This window comes from Mixophyes fleayi, chromosome 1 (assembly GCF_038048845.1).
Source record: "Mixophyes fleayi isolate aMixFle1 chromosome 1, aMixFle1.hap1, whole genome shotgun sequence".
NCBI classification, from domain to species: Eukaryota; Metazoa; Chordata; class Amphibia; order Anura; family Limnodynastidae; genus Mixophyes; species Mixophyes fleayi.
The window spans coordinates 177,976,677-178,002,083 of record NC_134402.1 but is presented as its reverse complement, the minus strand read 5'-3'; the positions used below and the strand labels follow the sequence as shown (position 1 = coordinate 178,002,083).

The window sequence follows — 25,407 nt, the reverse complement described above, 5'->3', positions numbered from 1 at the left end:
AGCAAAACATGGGTAAATGAAATCCATCTGTGCGCACATAACCAATACATTGGCTCCTGGAAAGCACTTGGGTAGGCTGCCTTTAAAAAGGGACACTAACCTACACATCATTTCAATTCAGAACACTATAGTAACCCAATAAATCTCAACTACATATCCTGTCTCCCATCACTTTTAAAATCATTTAAATGTGCCCTATTGAATGCATGGCCTCTCTGTAACAAACTAACCTCCATCCACGCCCTCTTCTTCTCCTCACACAACCGCAACCTTCTCACAATAACAGAAATATGGCTCACACAACACTGCCTCACCTGCAGCCCTTTCACACTGTGGCCTTCACTTCACCCAAACCTGGAAGCAAAACTGCACATTTACCACCTGTTTCTTCACTTATGTTCCCATCTTTTGAAATACATATTATCCGGATTTTCAACCCCTTCTATGTGTTGCTGCGATCTATCACCTCCATGGACCACACTAACAATTCCATGAACCTCTCTCTGCCTGTCTTCCTTATATCTTATCCCTTGATAAGAAATATCATCACCACCACCATCATCATCATGGGTGAATTCAACATACCTATTGATGACTCATGTGCCTTCAAGCCACTTTCTCTAGCTTCCTGTTTTGGCCTCTTTCAGTGGACTGACTTTTTTTTTTTTAAATTCATCCATCTCTTTGACCATCACCTGTAAGCTGTCTTCCACCACCTTAAACTCTCTGCACTCCACTTACTAGCAGAAACCTGCACTATTAATATTTAACAATTCTCCACCTCTCTGCAACAACTACACTCCTAATTTTTATATTCTCCTGTCTGATATGGCAGTCTCACATCTTGACCAAGGGCTGTTGCTAGGGTTTGATTAAGTGGCTGCAAATACACTTTATTGTCAGTGTCGACCACGATATCAGCCAGAGCACACTAAGGAAACATACAGCCTTCAAAAATTCTCTCTCAGACTAAAACACGACTGGTGTAAATCTCGTACATCTCATGCATTCATCAAATGTACAGCTATCTACCACTCCTATGGAAAAGTTCTGGATACTCAAAACACACACATTACACACATATACAGGGTGATTCAAAAGTCGCAGTACACCCTTTTATTTCATAAACTCTACAGGAATTGGGTCGATTGGCCGATTTCAAGATGGTGCCCATGTCTGGTACATACCGTAAAAGATAGACCACGTCACCCATACCTTACTGGAGTATTCAGGTTTCCCAATTTCCTGTAGAGTTATTGAAATAAAAGGGTGTACTGCGACTTTTGAATCACCCTGTACACACACACCTAAACTCACAGGCTTCTAATCCCAAATGCCTATAATACATGCTCTACCCAAAGCAACAACGTGTTCAATATCTCTAAACCATGTAGCACCTTCTTTTTATCTCACAAACGAAGAGGAAGTTTCTAGTCTCTTCTCCTCACACTCTACTACCTATCATTTTGACCCTATTCGGTTACAGATCAGTCGTTTGCTGTCTCCTGTGCTAAAACCAGCCGTAACTAACATTTGTAATCTCTTTCCACTGGTATATTTCCCTCATTATTTAGTCATGCGGTAAGAACTCCTATTCTGGAAAAAAAAAAAAAAATTCTCACCCAAACCCTCTCACAGATTAGCATCTTGCCTCTAAACCTCCATGCCCCTTCTACCATTTTGAGAGGCTCACATGCAGTCACTAACACAACCTATTGGACCGTCTTCAGTCAGGCTTTCGTTCTCGACACTCCACAGAGACTGCACCAATTAAGGTGGTCAATGGTTACCAAAAATCTATCTATCCATCCTCTCTGGATCTTTCACCATCTGTGTTGGCCTGCGTTACGCAATATGTGTCTACCATTTCAACTTGGAAGTTCTCTCGCTACCTCAAACGTAATCTTTCAAAAAAAGATAGCTAAAAATATTCCCACCAGTCAACAGAAGCTGCTACCTGATAACTTTACAGGTGTGGACAATATTAATAAAAAAAACCCAACCCATCAAGTTTGCTGCCAAGATGTCATCCTTGAATTGTCCACACCCAGTCTGATTCCAAATCCAACTATTTACATCTACGAAACATTTCCAGAATACACAAATATCTCACACAATATACAAAAACTTTATACATTCCCTCATAATCTCCCGCACTGACTATTGCAATTTCCACCTTACTGGTCTTCCCCTAACTAGACTTTCACCTCAGCAATCGATTATGAATGCAGTAGCTGCTCCGCTCTGTCAGTTCCTACATTGGGTGTCTGTACTGTATGGATTTAAATATAAGATATTTCTACGAACACACAAGGCTATTAACAAAACTGCACCAACATACGTCCCTTGTCTCAATATCTTACAGCTTGACCCCTACATTTTGCACATGATTTGCGCCTCCCATCCAGCCTCATTTTCAGGCTGCGTCTACCCTGTGGAACGCCCTTCTTTGCACAACAAAACAATTCCCTTGCCTCCAAGCGCTCCCTGAAAACTCCTCTCTTTAGGCAAGCTTACCAAATACCCGAGTCAAATTCTTGAAACCCTCCGACACCTGAATGCATCACATAGCCCCACTAAGAATTTGTTCCATTATTGCCTAGCTGCACTAATATACAATAAGTGGTACTTATCTTTATGTATAAAACTCCTATTTCCTTATAGATTATAAGCTTGTGAGCTGGGCCTGCTTACTGCTTTGTGTGTTAATTCTTGTTTTATTACTGTGGTTGTCCCCATTTGTAAAGTGCTATGAAGTATGCTGGAGCTATATAAATAATTATAAATGTTAATAATAACAACAACCTCATAAGTATTTGTTGCTTAGTTGTCTCTAGCACAGAGGAGAATATATGCAAACAATTGTTTTACATTATAAATCTGTGCAGGCTATGGACAATATTAGAGGGCAGTGTCTGCTGCCTCTTTACCGGTTTTGTCAGATTTTTGACCTTTTTAAACTTGATCATGACCCCAGTGACATTCTACATAACACTTAGCTAGCCTCCAAGGTATTGTATTGAGAGAATTATCACACCTGGAGGAGGTAAAGTGATTCTTTAGAAAAGCAAAGAAAGAACAGAACTATTTGAGCTTTGCAAGCAGATCTATTAGTTTATAGAACACTGATTATTCCCATGATCATGAAGCTAATGGGGAGTGTATTAGGGCGCTAACTCGCTGGCGACTGGTGATAATATGACCGGGTAACCCCTGCTGTCGGGTGACAGTTGGTTCCCTTGGGAGAGGGTGCCTAGGACTCTGCAATGTCTTTGTTGACTAGAGGACAAAAGTGGATAATAGAGAGATTGTTAACCCTCCTTGATTATCCAAGACCCCTTCTTCTGTCTTATCTTTGGATTAACTCCTCCACCTGGTGACATTTAAGAATAAACCCTTCTAAAGCTAGGTACACACTACAGAATTTTCCACCAACTTTTTATGCCGATCGCTTTTACATGCGATCTATGTTCCGATCGCTCGGTCCATGGACTGCATACACAGTAGCCTTGTTTAGGACAATAAAGGGAAGAGCGGACGTCCCTTTAGCGACTTTTTACAGCCATGTTGTCGTGAGCAATGACTGTAATTTCGTACTCACTGTTGTGGATCGGTCGGAAGTTTATACAAACTACCCAACGGAAACGAGATTGGAACGAAATTATTAAACGGTACGACCAACCAAATGAGGCGACAATCGTCCATTTGGGCAGACTTTCGACCATCGGGTCACTGCACACACTGACCCGACTTTTGAATGAGCGGCTGTATGTCGGCTGACTTAGCCAAGTATTGGATGAAAACTGTGTAGTGTGTACCTAGCTTAACATACAATCAATAACCTAAAATACGCAAGAAATACAGATTATTATTATACATGCATGTACTGAAATATGCAAAGCATAATAACCTAACACAGACCTATGAGAACAGTTTAGAAAACAAAAAATGACAATAGAACGCATATGTTCCTATATCTTATATGCTACACTCTATGTTCACAGCGTGGTTTGTCATTATAGAATTTATGTAAAGTCCTACAAAACAAATATGTTTATACATGTATCAAATAACATTTACATTTGGAAAATAAAAAGAAATTAGGATTAGACCACCTTTAACTGAAGAAAACGGGTTTTTTTTGTTAAAATGCATTAACAACGATGATAAGGTTATAACAAAATAGTAGAAGTAAATATGATGGGATTTAAATATTAAGCAGTCAAATTCCCTTTACACAGAATATTTATGCCAAAATGCATCCACTAAACAGTGAAACAGTAATTTGCCACCACTGGAAAGATTGTTTTTAGAGTAAATGTTGCATCAAAATATGGGTCTAAAGTGCTGACTGACATGGTAACTGAGGTGATTGATATCGATGGTGTGTGGGGAGAGACAGCCCTTAGCGTTTTTATCAATTTTGTTGGCGAGTCTCCACTACGGAGACGCAACAGTCTTAATATCGTGGATTTATATGATTGATATTTCAAAAATCGGTCACTGACTAATAACTATTTTTAATACTTTGTTCTACTGTACGATAGTGTTGTGTATATAAAAATTTGATTCTAAACACCATTAGATCAAACATAGATCACTTACCCATATGTCATTCTACATTTCTTATATACTATAACATACAGATGCCATATTAAATATTTTAACCCAGAATGTAATGCAAAGTACATATTTTTGTGGTGCAAACAGTTCTGTATTAGCCTGATCACAAGCTGAGATTTAGTCAAAGTTACATTTATAATAAGATTAACAGATCTTTGTAAACATGCAGGTTGTTTTTTTTTTTGTTTAAATATGGAAGTTTTTATGTGGATGTATCACAAACAGAAATTGGTTTCAATTATAGCCTCATGAATCTACTATACATGGAGGATAAACTATCTTCCTCTGTATTTTTAACCTACATTTTGTGAATGACTAGCAATAAGCTGCAATGAATTTAAATACACGAAGAATGGCTGTTTTTTTCACAAAATGCAAAATTATTTAAACAAAGATATCAGATATTGGCATTAAACACTGACTCATGTGCAACCCACATTATATGATCTCAAAGTGCATATACAGATAGGTGTAGTAAGCAACAATACAAAAGCAAGCGTTATTGACATGTTAGTCACTGGCATCACTGAAACATAAATGCAAAATAGACTATAGGTTGACATGTACACAGGAACAGGCAGCATTAGACCGATTACAAGCTGTTAGCTACAAGTACAACGCACATGATAAACAGAGATGTCCACATTCCACATAGCATTAGGCTAGCAAGCCCCCCTCCCCAAGTTCTGAAGAGCGCCGACACTGAGTAGCCCCAGACCTGTATGCCTCACCTCCCCCCGTGTGCTTGCACAGATGAGCCTGCAGTTCCAGGGTTTTGTGCAAGTCTAAGTCGCATTACAGTCGGGAAAAGAGCAGATGCTGCTTATACTGAGCCATCAGCTCTTTCCCAAAGTAGCACAACAACAAGGAGGACATGGCCCCTGTGTAGATAAATAATAGCTGCGTGCCCATGAACCACCTATAGGATCCGGAGAGAGTGTGGGATGCAGAGCTCATCCATTCCAGCACAACCTCAGGATTAGTGTTGTAATATGTACATTGGGAATGATCCAGGCACTGTAGGGACTTTCACCCTAATGGGGTGGAGAACCGAGCTGCCACCCAGGTATATGAAGACAAGTAGCAGCCACTGTGCTAGAACTCTGATAGGGAAAGTGGGCTAGCAGTTCTTCATTCAGAACAAGCTGCTGTTGTACCTCAAACTGGAGGCCTTCTATAACACACCTTCCACACATGCCAAGTCTGGCACCGCGATCACCCTATCCCTCCAGCTGCTCCCTCTTGACAGATGGCAGGGAGACATCACTGAGAATAGGGCGCCAAAACTAATACCCATGTCATATTGGAAGGGGGGGTTAGGGCTAGCTAGTGTCTCTTTCACAATTACAGACATACTGTACAGTGACTGCACAGCTGCCCTCAGATACAGACACAATTGTTATAATTCCCTCATATGTGTCATGTGTCTCTCTCCATGTCACTCGCTGTCACCATGTGGCAGAGGGCGCAGAGGATTCAAGCTCAGGGAAAGTACATGATATCACTTCCGTTATACATTTTCATCTCCACTGATGAATTTTACTAGGTGCCAGGAAAGACGTGAGAACACAACTGCATTTTCAATTAGAGTGTGGCATCACAACTAGTAGCGACATCAGTTATACAAACAATGCTGTGAAACAACAGTGTCAATATCTTACCTCACAGATGTTCCACATGTGCAGGACAGGGCTGGCTATGTCTGAACTGCATTATGTACACTGTAGATTGGTGCCACCAATACAGCATTACCACTGCAAGTACATGCCACAACTGATGACTGGAACCAAGGTAATTTAGCTGTCCTGCATAAACAACCATAAATATCACATTTCCATGAATTGGATAGGAAAATAAACAAAACTGCTTTAATATTGGCATTAAAAATCAAAATGAAATAAAAAAGACCACATTTATATCTTGCCGCAATCGTTTTTGGAGTTTAAACCTTAACCGTTGCAGAATTCTTTCCGTCTGCAAGTTGCCCGTTGCGTAGCTATATATTAGCCCTGATTTTGCTGTCACATGCTGCTTAATCTGCCAAGATCATACAATTTTGTTAGCTAGTTTGGGCACCATTGTACATGTTGTACTTGAAGACTGGAACAGTTTCAATCAAGACCATAAGGATTGTTGAGCAAAAATAAATTGACAGCTCAAGAAAGTAATCCATAGCTTTCATTTATGCAGATTAAAGCATTTGATATTTAAATTACAGACAAAAACTATTATTAGAAATTTTTATTTTTACCTGGAAAATACCTTTCTGGAACTTTGGAAATATAAAACAGAAAAGCAGCGACTGCGATTGTATACATCACAATGACACGAGGGGCAAATTCCTGGAGAAGAAAAGCTAACCGTTAATATGATCCATTCACGATTCAGCTATCAAAACACAAAATTAATTTAGTACTGTTGCTCATACCTGGACGATAGAAGCCCCAATACCTCCGTTTAGCCAAATCCAATGGACTGTGGGAATTATTCCATAACCAGAGACCGAACAAAATATAATGGAGCGCAGTCTATGCCATTGTTGGGTGAGGTAGCTGGGATGAATTTGAGCAAAGAACACTGCCAAGATCATAGCTAGCACGGAGATTAAATACACCTGACGCCAATACTGGAAGAAATTAAGGAAATGGTTATGTATACCAGAAGCATAATAAACAAAAAATTTCAATAAGAAACTAGACCAAATCCCTGCATTAATTAAAGAGAAGATGACATTTGACTATTTTTAAAGGTCAACTAATAGCCAAATTGATTTAACTTTTTTTTTTCCAGATGTGAAAACTACGCTATCTTTCCTTCAATCATACCAATTTCCTCCAGGATTATTATTCACACACTTATTTGAACTCTGGCTGGCAGCCGGCATAAGACATGACTGGTATTGTAAGGTATAATGTCTTTCCTTTCTTTGCCAATATCCAGACCATATTTAATATTCCCAACAAAAATTTCTTTAGGGAATTGGAAATCAGTCATTTCTATAGCACGACCAACCATCGCCTCTCTCACAGACCCCTTACTACTGATTAATCAATTTATCTTCGCCAGACAACATCAACCTACTACAAAATAAACTAATGTGAGACATATTTTCAGCTGACACTTGTTAGCTAGGCATACTGGAAACAACCCAATGTTCCCTTAATCCAAACCATTACCACCAGGGTCTGGGCACACCCTATATATGGAATATATGAACAGTATAATTAAAAACACTGTCAAACCCTTCAACAGGAACACAACCATGGTCGTCTTTTTTCAATTCTTGGGGCTAGATTTACTAAGCTGCGGGTTTGAAAAAGTGGGGATGTTGCCTATAGCAACCAGATTCTTGCTGTCATTTTGTAGAATGTACTAAATAAATGAAAGCTAGAATCTGATTGGTTGCTATAGGCAACATCCCCACTTTTTCAAACCCGCAGCTTAGTAAATCTAGCCCTTGCTCTCCATTCTCAAATCTTCAACTCAGTAGCTTGCTTGTCCCATCCCCCCCCCCCCCCCCCCCCCCACCCACCACCATGGCTCTAAAAAGGCTGCTTGATACACAACTCTTCATATGAGAACTCATTCCCCTAGCTCATACCCCCTTTATGATTCACCACACCCCCGAAAAAAAAAAATATTTCATGACTGTTTGCAATGATCCCTTCCCCTAGGCAGCACTGACATATCAGTGGAAGTCAGTTGCCATCTCCATTGCCTGTTAGGAATGGAGTCTAGAAATCTTCTGGTGATAGAGGTCAGGAGGGTAAGAGGTCACCACTATCTTGGGACTGCATAGTAGGAGCTTGGTAGTATTGAATGAATTCTGTAGCCAGTTTCAAGTTAAGCATGTTGGATCTTTGTCCTCCTTTTAGTCATGCACCAAGTGTTCTATTCTTATTGGCTGAATACTTTTGAAATTCCCCAATTGCTTCCAAATAACAAGACTGTTCAGATGCAGATATGTGGTCTCAAGTCACCTCAGCACCACACATGCTCCCATACTAACTAACTTTAAGTCATCAACATTGTAGGAGTTTAAATGCTCCCCTGTCTAGCACCTTCATGCAAACAGTTTTGACAATAACAATTTTCCAAAGCAAAGCAGTTTAACATATTATACAAATTCATTTGTTCTCATGATAAGCAGCAGAGTATCATTCTATTAAAAGTAAGCAATTATTAAACAATTACTGATTCTGTTGAATTATCGTTTAAAAGAAATTATAAAAGAGTTGTAGCATCCCATATATAATCTTTCCAAAAATCTAGCGACAGACCACTGACCCAGTCAATTCCCCAATCTAAGACTATAGTTAATGAACCCCAAATGGCTCAGTTGGCATTTCCCTTCCTGCCATAAAAGACTCTTTTTGAAGTACTCACACTGCAGATGCAGTTGGCAAAGCATTTTCAAACAGAACACACAGAAGGCACGAGTTCAAAATGTCCCTTCACTCATTATTTTTAATATGGAAATTCACTCATGAAAATTATGTGGACTTCAGCTCCCAACAGTGCTCATTAGCAAGATAAATAAGACTCAAGGTCTGGAGAATACAAAATAAAACCTTGCCTGAGGCACTGGAAACCATTGCGATGGCTTCATTGATTTGAGCAAGGAAATGAATGGTTTCCTACATTGATCAAGAATGAAAACTGAGAATGATTACCTACATTGTTACAGTAGAAAGCATAAAACACCCCAGAGACATAGCAACCCAAGATCCCGACTGAAATGCCTGCGTAATCCAATGCCATCCATCGCCGGCTAGTTTTCTCTGAACGGTGACAACAGAAGAGGTGATACCCCACAGAGCACAACATGCAGACCTAAAAAACAAACAAACAAAAAAATTTGAAATAACTTTTACTAATACGGCCACCCATTTATGCAACATCCCAAAACATTGATAATAAACATGGGTACATATATATATATATATATATATATATATATATATATATATATATATATAGAGCTCCTGCACACCTCTCCTTAATGTAATTTTAATATGTTTAATTAATAAATGAAAAACAGAAGTTCATACCATTGCATTAGAAATTCTATACACTGTGCTCTAAAACGTTCTATTTTCATGCACAAACAGGAAGTGTAAATAGGAGACCATTTAAAAAAAAAACAACAAAACAAACAAAAAAAAAACAACACAAAATTTATTTAAATTCCTTTGTCAGTCATAAGGTGTCCACAGCAATGAAAGTCACAATTCTTCTGTAGCAGGTAGTGCATTTCTTCTGTATTGCAGGGGTGACAGACAATGTTGTTTTGCTAGTAGGTTGACATTAAATTAGTACGACTATTTGTTCTACATAAAATCCATTAAATAATGTATTTATATACTGTTTCCAAAATAAAGGGCATACCACTATTGAATATATACATATCATTTATTTATATAGCGCCAGCAAATCATCATCAGCTATTTATATAGCGCCACTAATTTATTAAATTCTATAGAAGACTGTAGTTTTTCTTTAAATCTGAAGTGAACAAATTGAAATATAAGGAAATTAAAATAGAAAGACAAATTTAGTAGCCAGTTATTTTAGGAAGCTGGGAGGATATGTTCCCAAGCCTGGATTTAGACATTTTTTCCACCTTATCCCTGGGTCTAGTAGAGTGTTGGCTAATCTGCGACACTCCAGGTGTTGTGAAACTACAAGTCCCAGCATGCTTTGCCAATATATAGCAGTTAATTGCTGGAAGGGTATGCTGGGATTTGTAGTTTCATAAACACCTGGAGTGTCACAGGTTAGCCAACACTGGTCTAGTACAACAAAGAGGGTCTCTGAACAGTCTCACTAATTTTAGAACATGTGTAATGGTGTAGTGTTGGGGAGTAAAAATAATGTTTTTATAAAAAGAAAATACACAGAACTTACTTAATAAACTACAACATTAAATATAGCAAATCACTAGAACAAACATTTTTAAAATTCATATAAATCTGAGACAGCTTATAATAAATGTATGACTTTTGTGGAATTGCATTAACTGTGTAAAAATAATAAAAGACGTCAAAACCATAGTTCACTGCATTTTTTCTTATTTTGGCTAAGGTCTTCTTTTAAGATCAGAATAAAAGTAGTAAATAATAGTAATAAATAGTAATGTGCCCCAGCGTAGTGCTGTATTTTTCCCTTCGAGTTCAATGACCCATGCGCTATATGTAGAAACTCCATTGAAATGAATGGGTCAAAGGCATCAATGTAGCTGCACAGGCATAGTAATTGTTTTTCTCCCCCCCATCAATAGAGATTCAATCTCTACTGTCATATGATCAAACAGGGAGTTCCCACAACTCCCCTTCACCGCCAGCCAATCACAATCAGAAAACTGCATTTGATTTGCTGTTCACATTGCCCTTTTAATTTATTTTGCTACTAAATTTCCCTTTGGATTAAAAATAAAATATGGCTTGGATATCCTTAAGGATATTTCTTTTTGGATTACATTTTTTCCCTTTTGATTAAAAGACCCGATTTGTAATTCCTCACGGACATCCCATTAGATTAAAATAACTTGGTTTGGATTTCCATTTTTGGATTAAAAATGAAGGACATATCTCTATTAAATATATAAAAGATATGGTGGTTGTAAAACAAGGGTTTTGAGAAGACACAATTTTCTTCTGCATCAGAACCCAAACTTTATCGAAGGAGTTCAAATGTTGCAAATATACCTATATCCAATTTGTAACATATGGGATTCGGTACTTTATTTCTAAACACAAAGCTCATTCACTGTGAAAATGCTGCAGGGTTTTTACAGTTGAAGAACTCTAGTATGTTGCAGGGAAACAGTGTTTCCCATTGAATTCTGTGAGAAACTGGACAGGTTTCAGAACAAAGGATTTATACAAGTGCCTCTATTCATTGATGATAATTATTACTTTTGAAGTTCCAATGGTAATGTTCCTGGCTACAGCTCCATAGAATAGGGCAGGAGTATGCGTCATTGTGCAATACTTAACAGATACACATGATAAGAATAATGCATTTCACACACCCATGTACTGTAAACGATAACCTGTTTGGCTCACATTGTGTGCTATATTAGGTGGCTATTAAATGATTGTGTCAGACATGCTTACTTGAAAACAGAAAAGGCAGATGGAGCAGATAACAAAATCTTCCCTGGAAGCATTTGCAGATGGCAGAACGGACATCATATCGTAAACCCCCAGAATGAAGAAGAGCAGGAAACCGAACAAGTGACTCCAAATGTTTACGGTCTCATTGGATAAAACAAATAGGCTGCAGGAGAATGGAAATGGTAAAATCAACAGAGCATGATCAGTATATAAACAAAATAGTCAGGTATTTGCTTTATTAAAAAAAGAGTGATAAAACAAATTGCACATACATTTTTCACAAATTATTATGTAGCCAGCATACACATACCCATTTTATATATATATATATATATATATATATATATATATATATATATATATATATATATATAAAAAAGTATTTCAGAGGGTTTTGTAGGGTCTTCCGGGTCCTTCCTCATTTGAAGTCACATAGCCAGAAAACCTTAAATTAAAAAATGCACCTGTCTTATTTTGTAAAGAAGATGGCCCTAGAAAGTGCCATCGTTAGCATTTAATGCAAGAGTCTCCTAATGATAGATGCCACCAGCATTATCCCTCCTTACTCTCTTTGCATGAGATTACAGCAAGTGGAGGAAAGTCTCCCAACTCTGGGCAGATAACCGAAATTAACATAAATCTATAAAGTGGCCATATTAGTTACTAGATTCCATAATGTGCTACATACTAAGTAAGACCTTGGCAATGTGATTTTATGATGAAAGGTTCATTTATAAATCTAATTGAAGTTTTGCTGTAATGAGCAAGTCAGCTTATATGACAACTGTGATGTATTGCTTTGATTGGTTGTTCAAACAAAAAAAAGGGTATAAAATGTTGTCAAACCAAGACTAATAGCACACTGGAAGTTTTTGTTTTTTTGCATATACATTAACTAGCTTGTACACTGCACAACACAGGCAGTATAAGCACCGAATTCCTGTCATGCACAGAGTTACACGCTGTATGGCGGCTGCCAAACACACACACAAAAAAAAATGTAAGTACATTAGCATTCACATTGCTTGCTATGTAAAGGCAAACAAGGCATATGAATTTTCAGTTTTCTTTCTAGGTAACAATATCCTGGGTTTCGTGAAATAGGACATGACAGAAAGCTAAGGAAACAGACATGGAATTTTTATATTTGGGGGCAGAGCCAATTAGCCGCGTTGATCTTTAGAACAATGCGGCTGTGGATTATTACAGTAATTTCTGTTGATTTTTGCACGCAGCTCCGTGAGCCACAAGAAAAAAAAAAAATCAGCAGAGATTTCCTGTCAAATACCACGGCCACATTGTTCTGAAGAACAACGATGAGAACTGAATCTGCTCCTAAGATTGGTCGTATTTATCACTCAAACAAAGGACTGATAAATAACTATAGCAAAACATTGTTTATGTTTCAAGTCCTTGTAAAATGTAACCTATTTCACCTTTTCAAACACAAACGTGATGGAAGATAAGCTCTGTAGCCATCAGTAATGTATGGATTGTCTTTGAGGAAGATCGGGATCTGCTCATAGGTATAAAGTCTGATTCCCCTGGGAAGCAGCACTGGCCAATACTGGTAACTACCCAGCTCTATGTAGTGGGCACTCTTCAGCAGTTTCTGGTGCATGATGGGAATGTAGTTCAGTCAATCCTGGAGAACATAAAAAGATAATGAGGAAAATACAGTCATAACAAGCTGCTTTTTTTTTTTTTTTTTTTAAATCCAGTATTTTTATTGAAATTTTTTAAGATAGAAACATACTAAACAACAAAAAGAAAAGAAAAACAAATCGCATACATATCGGAATTAAATGACGGAATTTACAAGATTACATTAAAGCATAATAATAATAAATGTGCTATATTCATTCAGGATCATACATCGCAAATGCTTATACATAAGTATGTTACACATGCAGGGTTTATTACATGGACTCAGATACTTATTATAAGAACTGCGGTAGCCATACATTTAAGTAGATAGAGCATCTGTACTAGATGACATAGGATAGAATGGAGACTCTAACCATCTGTACCATATATTCTCAAATTCCTTCAGAGCCTGTCTGCTAGTATAAACAAATCTCTCGTGCCTTATGGTGGTATTGACCAGTGCCTTCCAATTTTTAACCGTGGGACTCGTCGGGGCCAACCACAGCCTCGCTATACAGACCTTAGCCAACATCAATAACTGTGAAATGTACATTTTTGTCAGTTTATTAACTTTCCCCTTCAATCGGAGCCCAAAGAGACAAGTGGCCGGTGAACTAAGAGACACTTCAATTCCAGTAACCTGAATACATCTCCTGATCCTTCGCCAGAAGATTTGTATACATGAACACTCCCATAGAAGGTGCCAAAAGTTAGCATTGATCGAATTGCATTTCGGACAGTAAGGGGTAGCATCCGGGCGAAATTTTGCCAATCTAATAGGGGTAAAGTAGGCCCTGTGTAAGATAAACACCTGTAATTGTTGAAATTTTAATGATGAAGTATAACCTTTAGTACTGTCTGTAACCATTTCCCACTCCTTGTCTGATAAAGGGCCAATATCTATTTCCCACTGATTCCTCAAACCATCCAAATCATCTGCAGTGGATTCATAGAGAAGACATGAATACATTCGAGAGATCAGACCTCTATAACCCAAGGCCTGTAATTGTTTCCTCAGTGGATCCACCCCAAACACCAAAGTCTCCCCTTTAAATTGTGTGTTGAGGGCGTGTCGTAACTGAAGGTAAGAATAAAACATTGTTCTGGGTACAGAGAATTCCCCAACCAACTGTTCGAAGGATTTAAGTACATTTGTATCATAAAGCTGACCTACCGACACCACACCCAACCGAGACCACTCCCTGGCCCTCTTCACTGTATTCAACTTTTCAAATTTCTTTGCCCCCCAGATAGGAGTATATGGATCAATGTCAGTTTGTTTCATTATTTTATTAGATTGTCCAAATCTTAACTGCCTGAATCAGGAGCGGAGGAGCCCGCATACCAAGCCGCCCCGCCAGCAGTGACTGTAAGGGAGTGTGATTAGAATTAAATTGGTGTACCAACACCCAATGTAGCTCATGGTAATCGGGTTCCGAAACCCATGCCTTAAGGTGGACCAATTGAGAGGCAAAATAATATAATTTCAAGTTAGGAAGTGCAAATCCACCAGAAGATCTGGATCTATACAGCGAGCTGAGCTTGACCTTAGCCCTTCCCCCTCCCCAAACCAATGAAATCAAATAGCTATCAATGCATCGGAAAATGGAGGGTGGAATATATACAGGTGACTGCTGGAGTATATATAAAAACTTTGGCTGCACCATCATCTTAATTAAATTTATCCTACCGGAGACAGAAAGTGGGAGCTTCTTCCATACATGAGTTTTTTCTTTAATGTATTTGATCTGGGGCCGCAAATTAAGTTCTACATATTCAGCGGGGGTATTAGAGATCCATATTCCCAAATATTTGAATTTCGATGCCCATTTTAACTGTAAGCCTTCTGGCATTGTCACGGGACACTCCCATCCCAGAGGGAACACGCTAGATTTATCCCAATTAATTTTTAGGCCGGAAAAAACCCCAAATCCATCAACAACCCGCAGCAAATGTTTTAGGGAAGTGTCGTGATCTGAAAGGAACAACAGCATATCATCTGCATATAATGCCACCTTATCCTCTCTGTGCTCTGATCTAAGTCCCACAATTTCTCTATCATGCCAGATCTTACAGGCCAGCGGCTCTATTGCTAATGCAAACAGGGACGGAGACAACGGGCATCCCTGTCTAGTACCCCGCTCTAATTGAAATTGTTGAGAAAGATGCCCATTGACACAGACCCGCGCCACTGGATGTGAATACAAAAGTTTAACCCATTTTATAAATTCCGGGCCCACTCCAAATCGGGACAATACCTCCCACAGGTATGGGCACTCCACCGAGTCAAACGCCTTGGCTGCGTCCAAGGACACCACAACTTCGCGCTCAGAAGAGGGTGACCGTACCTGCAGGAGAGTATACAGCCTTCTAAGATTGATAGACGTGGACTTGCCCGGCATAAATCCCGTCTGATCCGGATGAATTAATTCCAGCACCACTCTACTTAACCTCAAAGCCAGTAATTTTGCTAGAATCTTAACATCATTTGACAAAAGTGAAATCGGCGGTAGGACTCAGGGTACAACAAATCTTTCCCTGACTTAGGCAGCACCACCACTATTGCCTCTGCCATTGAAGGGGAAAGAGCGCCAATCTCACCCAGCTCGCTGAATGTATCCAACAACCTAGACACAAAAAAGGGCCGGTGTTTTTTATATAATTCAATTGGGATTCCATCTACTCCAGGGGCTTTACCATTAGGGAATGACATAATAGCTATATCAATCTCTTCAAGAGTAAAGGGTGAGTCCAAAAACTCCCTACTATCATCGGAGAGGACAGGAAAGGAGATACCATTCAAATACTGCTATAACGTATCCATGTCATATCTGACCTGTGACTTATATGTATTTGTGTAATATTTATGAAATACCTCAACAATATCAGGCATCAGATACTTCTTAACCCCACTGTCATCACAGATAACCGGTACTGCTGCATCTACCCTCTCCGCCCTTGTCAGATAAGCCAGGAAGCTACCATTTCTATCGTCCTCTGCATATCGTACATGCTTAGAAAACAGAAATTTACGTTTGGATTTCTCAAATACATACTCTACCCGCTCTCTCTGGGCCAACTGCCATGTTCCCCTTGCAACCTCAGTTTTGTCCGCAATGTATTGTGCTTCTAAGGATTTACACTTTTTCTCTAATATCTGTTCTTTTTGTCTGGACGACTTTTTAATTTCAGCTATGCCAGCAATTAATGTCCCCCTTAGGAAAGCCTTAAAAGCGTCCCAAACTATAGGTGGCCTTGCTGTTACCAGATTATCTACAAAGAAGCCTTCCCACTGTGTCACCAAGGTCGCTCCTGTACCCATCAAGGAGAGCCAGAAGGGATTTAATTTCCAAAAGGACTGGCCTCTATTAATTGCAAAATCAATAGATAGGCAGAGGGGCGAGTGGTCAGAAATTCCCCTAGCCCTATATTCCACGCTACTTACCAGCGGTACCAGAGAGTGTGACAGCAGAGCCAGATCAATTCTTGAAAATGCATTATGTGATGTAGAAAAGCAGGAGAATTGGACATCTTCTGAGTGCCTCAAACGCCATACATCTACTAACCCCATTTCCTCAACCAGAGCAGAAAAAGCCGACTTAGAGTTGCCAACTACAGCATTTTTCTCTCGCCATCTGTCCACCTCTCCATTTATCACATTATTAAAATCCCCTATACAAATGGCTGGAACATCTGGGAACAATGCCATGAATTCTCCACATTTCCTTAACACCTCACCATTATACGGTGGGGGTATATATACAGCTAACAGAATTACCGGAACCCAATTAATTACAGCCTTCATCAGTACAAACCTTCCCCCTGCATCCACTTGAATTTTTTCCAAGGAGAAGCAGAGACGTTTATGTGCCAATATAGAGACCCCTCGAGAATTAGTCGTGTACGTAGAGTGGTAAGCCCTACCTACCCATGCTTTTTTAAGGGCGAGTATTCTATCACCGTGTAAGTGAGTCTCCAATAGACAAACAATATCAGGATCATTTTTTCTAATTTGTCTTAGTACAAGAGAACGTTTCACAGCATTATTTAGGCCCCGCACATTCCAGGAGAGAATTTTCAGCTCCTAATCAGATGTACCAGAATACATATAATAGTAGTCCCTTTTATCTCACTACCCCGCATCCCACACGCCTGCAGAGCATACATTGATATACTTATAAGCATATATAATCCTTGTCTATATATTTACGATAACATTAAAACTACCCACAACTTAAATAACTTTAATACTAAACCCACACCCCCACCCTGTATACTCCACCCAACTTAAGTATACCTTAAACCCTAACTAAAGTTACCTTAAGATATTCAGCAGGCCAGCACACTACCAAAAGAGATCACCCGCCAACCCGCAAAATACCAGAAGATAGAGGAAGGAAAAGGAAGGAAGGAAAAGGGGCGAATTGAGACAAGAGAGGAAAAGAACGGCCTTAAAGCCATGGGCTCTCCAGCCCATTACCTTTTTTTATTTTTTTTTACAGTGGACCTTTCAACATTAGTTTGAAAATCACAGACCCCATCTGAGCGAAATACATTTTTTTTTTTTTTTTTTTTTACCACAGAAGAGAAATTACATTATGTATAGCAAATACCATGCATAATATCAATGACAAATCAGCAATGTCCAAAGGACTATGAGGAGAGACATAGAAAAGTACTCATCCAGCATCAGCGTCCAGCAGCAGCTAGGCGGTCCAACCAAATTGCAGCCTCTCGGGGAGTATCAAAAAAGGATGTACGGCCCTCTGAAACCACTCTCAACCGGGCAGGGAAAATCATGGCATATGGGATCTGTAAATCTCTCAATCTTCTCTTCACCGGAATGAATTGAGCCCTGTTCTTTTGTACATCCAGAGCGAAGTCAGGATACATTGCTACTCGCTGACCATTGTATTCCACTGAACCTTTCTGCCTAGCCAAGCGTAGAATGGTATCTCGGTCACGATAGTGCAACAATTTGGCTATGAAGGTGGGGGGGCTCCAGGAGGGGGTGCTTGAGTTGGAATACGGTGGGCCCGCTCCACCGCGAATTGGGCTGTAAATGAATCTGTACCAAACAGTTGGATTAACCACTTTTCCAGGAAGGATTCTGGGGAGACACCTTCTGCCTTCTCGGGCAATCCAACCAACCGAATGTTGCTGCGATGCAAACGTCCCTCCATATCCGTAAGCTTTTGTTTAAACAGGGAGGCTTGCGACTCCAGACTCTCCAACCGGCCCGCAACTGGTGCAGAAGTGTCCTCCAATGTAGACACACGTGTCTCCACTTCACCCACTCTCTCCCTGATTTTTTGCACGTCTTGCCGGAGAAGAGAGAGGTCCACCTGCACCTCTCCTATTTTATCCGTAACACGCTTTTCAGATGCCCCAATGGCCTGCAGGACCTGCTGTAATGTAACTTCAGGGTCCGCCAGTGGAGCTGACAAAGGGGGGGTAACGGGATGTGATGCATCTCCTGAACCAGAGGCTGTAGTGGAGGAGCGAGCAAAGCGGTCCAATTTTCCCGCTGCGGTGGACTGGTTATGTTTGCCCATAATTTCACAGTAAGATGGGATGATATTTATCCTATAAGCTTATATGCAACCCTGTAACCTGTATAGCTTAAATTACATATAGGTGTACAGCTCAGATTGTATTGCTAGCAGTGCAGTGCAGCCAGTTATCTTCACAGAGAAAGGTATATCTCCTCCAACAACACTGATAATGATAATCAAATAAGTCCAGAGCCCAATTCAGTTACTCCTCACTTGTACAAGGATATAAATGTACCTGTATCAGATGGATATCACAGGCTGTGCTCACCTAGGCCAGTATGTGGTATTACAGAGGCGCTATGTCCCAGCAGTCATCAACTGCCACAAACTGCCACAGACTGCCTGTAGTATTCCTCTACCCAGATGCTCAACTCTCTCTCTCCCAGTCTCGGGTAAAATGGCAAGAGCACTATCAAAACAGGTACACTATGTACAGCAACTATTCGGATGCACAGTTTTGGGTCCAAAAGTTTCTTTATTCCACTATAACGGAGATCAACAGGATATCTGGGATGGAGAGCTCGTAACTGTGCTTGCTACTCCATGCTCGTCCAGGCCACGCCTTAACAAGCTGCTTTTACATCCTGTATTGCATGGCATAAACATTCATACTTAAATGCAGGGTAGTGCTTAGACATTCTGGTGCTTGAGGTGGCAAGTGAAATGTTAGCCTGTATTAATGTCTTACACAAATGACTATCATAAGCATTTTGAGTATAAGTACTGTATATTAATGATATTTAACCTGTATAAGATTGGCCACTCATTTGATGTATAGGACCTCAAAATTAAAATTTTCTGATATGAATTATGAAGGCAAAATACATTGCTCAGCAATAACCTGGCATCCCACTGCTGTTAAAAAGCATTAGCTCCCTACCCACTACCAATCCCTCACATATCTTTAGGACAATGTCCTGATATAATCTGATACAGGTCAAAAAACTGAGACATCACTGGCCCTGCCCCCGTGTGTATGAATCAGCTAATCCACACTGTGCAAAGCAAATCTGCCTAGTTGTCACTGTCTGCTTGTTTAGTTAGAGAAGAACCTCCCTCCTGACACAACAACCTGCAACAGAGGAGTGACAGAGAACATGATGGACAGATTTCACTCAATATAAACACTTTATGTTGCTCTGCAAGCACACATTTTACATGTATTTTACAAACCTTCTGTAGCATTTACCTTTATGTTTTTAATTCCATACAATCTGACGCTCTTCAAAACATGTTGCCCAAGCCAGCTGCATCAGTTTGTCTCAATATAGACTGCTTATATGTAGGCTTCTTTGTAAGATATTCACAAAGGTAAGAAAAACGATATGTATTAACATATGACCTGGGAACACAATAAAATACACCACAATTAGGCAGGCCATAATGTAATTTGCAAAGTTCATATATTAGGACTATGTATAACCAAACTTAAATTGCTCAAGTTAATTTTCATTTCTTATTGCAATGATAAGAAATGAATTAACATGGCATTTTATTCAAATTGATTAGCTGGGACAGCTATTGCGATCACTTTACTTACAGCCTCCTATGGCATGGCTGAGTTTGCGATGGGGAAAGTACAAAGTCTGCTGGGGTGAGAAGATCTTCAGAAGCCCTTAGCTACCAAGTTCAAGCTCCTATTTTCAGAGCTTGATAAATAGGGCAAAATAGCAGTCCCCATAGACACCTATGAGAACTGGATTTTGCAAATGAAAAGGCTGTGACTGCAGCAGATATCTCCGAAATGTGCTGCCATCAGCTAATAATAAATAGCCTCATTACTATATTAATGCTTTAAACTCCAACAGCTGCAGTTTTCAGGGGATTTTTAGGTTGATGAATCTTCCCCTATGACATGCGAGTCCTAACAAAGCTGGGAAGTTTGGGAACACAAAAAAGTCATTTTTTATTATTAAAAAACGAGTTAATATTGCTCAATAATAATTTTAAGTGTCATAACACTCAAGGAGGCACAAGCTCCATCACAACCCAATACACCCATAATTGCAGCACTCATAGTGTAACAGTATCCCAGAACATATACAAAACATACACAGCAACTATTTTTGTCACGTGGAATTATGACAGGCTTTGATGTCACAAGAAAAAAATATATAAACCCTTTCCTGTAAAAACAACATATTACAATTTATCTAGAACTACAGATCCATAGACTAGAACAGACACACAAATAAATATATGTATAAAATGCACAAGAGAGGGAGGCACAGCGGTGTCTGATTTCCCAAGCCGGCCCCCACTCACCCTCACGTTGCACTCTCTCCGTTGCTCCCATCTGTCTACATAGAGCAGTGACCCATCCACCCGGCCAGCTTGCGTGTCGCGTCATCCGCCTCTGTGACGTCATCGCGGCGACCGGTGAGAAGGAGGAGGTTCAGCTGGTGACAGTGTAGCTGTTTACTATTAAAGACAAAGTACCAGCCACTGAAGTATACACATCTTCTATTGGTGTTATTGGTAAAGAAAGAAGATGCAATTACTTTACGTCTTTTTAGGGCAGCCACTTTTTCTGGAAACAATGCTAACTTTCCTCGTTTATGTCTGTGCTCTCTATGTAAAAATTCTTATATTAGTTGACAATCGTGCTTGTTATTATCATTATCAACATTTGTATAGAATTTCACAGCTTGCTTTATTCCGTTATGATCTCATATCAAACGATTCACCTGATGCACAATTATCTATACTGTTTTAGAATAGTTTTTTTTTATTGCAGTAACTGGCTGAATTTATAAATGTTAAAGGTTTTGATTTATTGGTATACTTTGTACAAGTGACTATTTTTTTATTTGTGCTGTATGTGAAGGGATTAATGTATGCAAAACAGGGTTGTTATAAATCTTTAATTCAATTTTTTTTTCTTTTGTGAAGGCGCTAGTAAATCATCTCACAAAGTTAATAGGTTGGCACAGTTCCATTGTGTGCCTTCTCTTTCAATGAATACCATTGTGTACATATCCACTAGAAATTCCAAGTTCTATCCGCTAAAGTGCAAAATATGTCAGAAAGCAGAGGGGCCAAACACAATTTCTGTATTGACTGTAAAGAGGAGAACTACTAGTCATAGTTTTATGTTACTCTTAAATAGTAAATACATAGTATATACATTCCTCTGTATTATGCTCAATTAAGCAAAGAAAATGTATGCGGTTACAGTCGGGCATGGTGGAAGTGCTCTGGCTGCCCTAGGTGCCCCCCTCAGGAGCCTCCCACATCAGGTGCTTTGCCCCTGGAACTTCCACCTTTCTTACTTGTTGTGGTGCATGCAGGAATTGAGTGACATAAGTGATGTAAAGCTCCCGGCTTTTACTCCTCTGTGTCAGCCATTTTGGTGTTGTGCTGTGATATTACAATTCAGGGCCAATTCTATTACTTATACTTAGGAGCAGAAGCCAGTAGCTTCACAGGTAAGAAGTGTGCAATACCAATGAAGTTAATTTCATTTAATAAGCACACCCTCTTCCCCTATTGACAACCAAGTAGTAAGGAGTTGTGTTTAATTTAACTCCCCAGGGTGTCAGGTGCTCACTGCAGAGACTCTGGGAAAAATAAAACACTATGGGACAGATTAATTTGATAAAAAAATCAGCACGAGGTGTCTCCGAAACGGCCACAAGAAACTCTCACTCCTTCTCACTCACTAAAGAAAATCTCACTCATCTTTGCTCGCACCCCATAGAGTTGTGAGTAAAAATTAGCATTGATTTTTACCGTACTACAGGTATTAAAAACTGCGTCCACAATGTTCCTCAGAACATCGCAGCCAGGGCCGTAACTAGGGCTGTGCGACAGGGGCGATCGCCCAGGGCGCAACGCTAAAGGGGGGCGCAATTTAGGAATATTTTAGGTTCATTTGGTTAAATTTGAGTGCTAGGGGGGCGGCATTTGTCTTTCTCGCCCCAGGCGCTAGAATTCTAAGTTACGGCTCTGATCGCAGCCTATTGAACCTGCCTGTTAAATGTGACAATTTGTTACTTATTCAGTGATTAAGGTGCACTCTAAACCATGATGCTATAGGCAACCACTTTACTGATGGTAGCGCCATCCTTCAATAAATATAACACAGGTTTAAATATAACACAGGTTAATGCAATAGGAAAAGAAGTAGGGAAAACAGGAGCAGGCAATTGTGTACTTGGTGGAATACATATTCACAATTCATGGATTACCTGTTTTATCCCCTTTCAGAGTAGTGTCAAGGATAGACAATATGGGCCCGATTCATCAAAGTTCGCAAACGCATACGCATCTGCTAAATGGCTCTGCGCATGCGCGAAACAACACTTAAGCAGCGCAAAACACTACATACGCTACTCAAGCACGGCAGATACAGCTCTCAAAAGGCGACTCAATCTCAAACTCCAACGCAAATAGATTTGAGATGACTGCTGACCACTTGAGAACATATGGGTGGGAATGGGCGGAGAGTAGGCGCGGACTGGGCGGAGATGAGATAGTACTTGAGTAAAGTAGGCGTTATGCTTTTTCACTTGAGAATAGTAGGCGTTCCCTCTGCCCAGATGAGTGAAACTGATGTCACTCCTGTCTCAAATCTTTCACAAAAGTTAAGGAAGGCCAGGGTCATGTTTAACTCCAATACAGCTAGCTAAAACCACTATTAAACGCCTTTAGGAGCATCTTTTGCGTTTAAAATGCAAAACGAAATATGCACAACATACATACATATCAATACAGACTGCCTGTGGCATTTTTTTTTTTTTTTGAATTTTTTTTTTTATTGAGCTTTTACATATCTTACAAATGTTCCGTTAGTATGTTTGTGTAAATTAAGCTTTTTTTGCTTTACATACCCCGTTCTAATCAATGCAATTCGCTAGTGCAACATGTTTGATGTTAGTTTGGCCCTTTGGCCTCAATCCGGAACTGCCGGAATGCCGGAATTAGTTAGCTGGAAATAGCGCCCTCTGCTGCTTACTGCCTCTTCAGTAAAGAGGACTGGCTTTTATAGGCCTGTACACTGCTAGCCACATATCTTCTCAGCATTATGGGGAGAATCCAGGTCACAGTGCATTCCGGCTGCCGGAATGGTTGCCTCAGTGCATTCCACATTCATTCCGGCTGCCGGAATGGTTGCCTCAGTGCATTCCACATTCATTCCGGCTGCCGGAATGGTTGCCTCAGTGCATTCCACATTCATTCCACTGCCGGAATGGTTGCCTCAGTGCATTCCACATTCAATCCACTGCCGGAATGGTTGCCTCAGTGCATTCCACATTCATTCCACTGCCGGAATGGTTGCCTCAGTGCATTCCACATTCATTCCGGCTGCCGGAATGGTTGCCTCAGTGCATTCCACATTCATTCCACTGCCGGAATGGTTGCCTCAGTGCATTCCACATTCATTCCACTGCCGGAATGGTTGCCTCAGTGCATTCCACATTCATTCCACTGCCGGAATGGTTGCCTCAGTGCATTCCACATTCATTCCACTGCCGGAATTGTTGTGCACACTGCATGGGTAATTATTTCATTTTATGTAAAATGTCTCCCAAACAATAGACTTTGTCATAAATATTTTTTATAAATCTCCAACCATTCTGAACAATTACCAATATCATTAGTCTCAATATGTTCCATGCCTGATTTGACAGTTGGTGATGGTGCGTTTGCAATAACAAATAATATTAATAGACATATAATAACTCGAAACGATATTTTAGGGTTTTACACACATGATTTATGCAAATTTAAAACAAGTGTACTATTACCATAGGGACACTTTTAACAGCAACACAAATAGTGTAAGGATATTAATGATCCCTAAGAGCCGAGAGAATTGGTGAGGACTTGAACCCACGTAGCAAGCTTGCAAGGTGGATTGCCTAACTGCTACACCACTGTACAAGTGGTGATGTCAAGGGAATAGAATACAAATTAAAGATGACCAGCAACTTCTAGCATAAGTTGTTTCCCTTAAAACATGGGGAAAGATGGCAATACTTGGAAATATTATACCCAGAAAGATTTGGTGCATGCAGAGTCACAATGTATGCATATCGAAATATATCCATGTTGATAAATACAAATCTCAAATAGAACATTTATAGCTCCCATTTCTACAATTTGATTTGGTAGAGCACTTAGCTTTTTCCACTGTTGCCAGTACAGAATTCCTGTCTTTGAAATCCAAAGTCTTTGCCAACATTTGCTTTGCTGTGTTGTAGCTGATAACACTGTTAAACCACATATATAGCCACCTTACACACCAAAACATATACTAAGTCACAGAGTGGAATAAATACCCTCAAACTTGTAAATATACCAAGGTTAGCCACATACACGCATCATTCAGGGTTCAAACTCATTACCTTGTTGTTGTAAGCTCATTTCTTTATTCACTAAGGTATACTTCACATTGAAACACCAACACCAAACTGCACATAAACTAGTTAGCACAGCTGAATGACTGTCTTAGACCTGAT

General features: G+C 39.7%; 1 protein-coding gene across 3 annotated transcripts in view; it reads right to left on the bottom strand.

Moving 5' to 3' along the window:
* PAQR3 (progestin and adipoQ receptor family member 3) overlaps window positions 1-21,344 on the bottom strand; it is a 54,386-nt gene extending 33,042 nt beyond the window's left edge. The window contains exons 1-8 of one of the 3 annotated variants that reach the window (XM_075204564.1): window positions 21,209-21,344; window positions 20,133-20,285; window positions 13,178-13,386; window positions 11,742-11,904; window positions 9,301-9,456; window positions 7,052-7,249; window positions 6,875-6,965; window positions 6,285-6,428 (exon numbers count right to left, since the gene is read on the bottom strand). In XM_075204564.1, coding sequence (XP_075060665.1) covers window positions 6,286-6,428; window positions 6,875-6,965; window positions 7,052-7,249; window positions 9,301-9,456; window positions 11,742-11,904; window positions 13,178-13,362 — 936 coding nt within the window. In that variant the 5' untranslated portion in view covers window positions 13,363-13,386; window positions 20,133-20,285; window positions 21,209-21,344 and the 3' untranslated portion in view covers window position 6,285. The remainder of the gene's footprint in view (window positions 1-6,284; window positions 6,429-6,874; window positions 6,966-7,051; window positions 7,250-9,300; window positions 9,457-11,741; window positions 11,905-13,177; window positions 13,387-20,132; window positions 20,286-21,208) is intronic. The other 2 variants (XM_075204563.1, XM_075204565.1) reach the window with 2 other exon arrangements.
* Window positions 21,345-25,407: the final 4,063 nt, after the last annotated feature.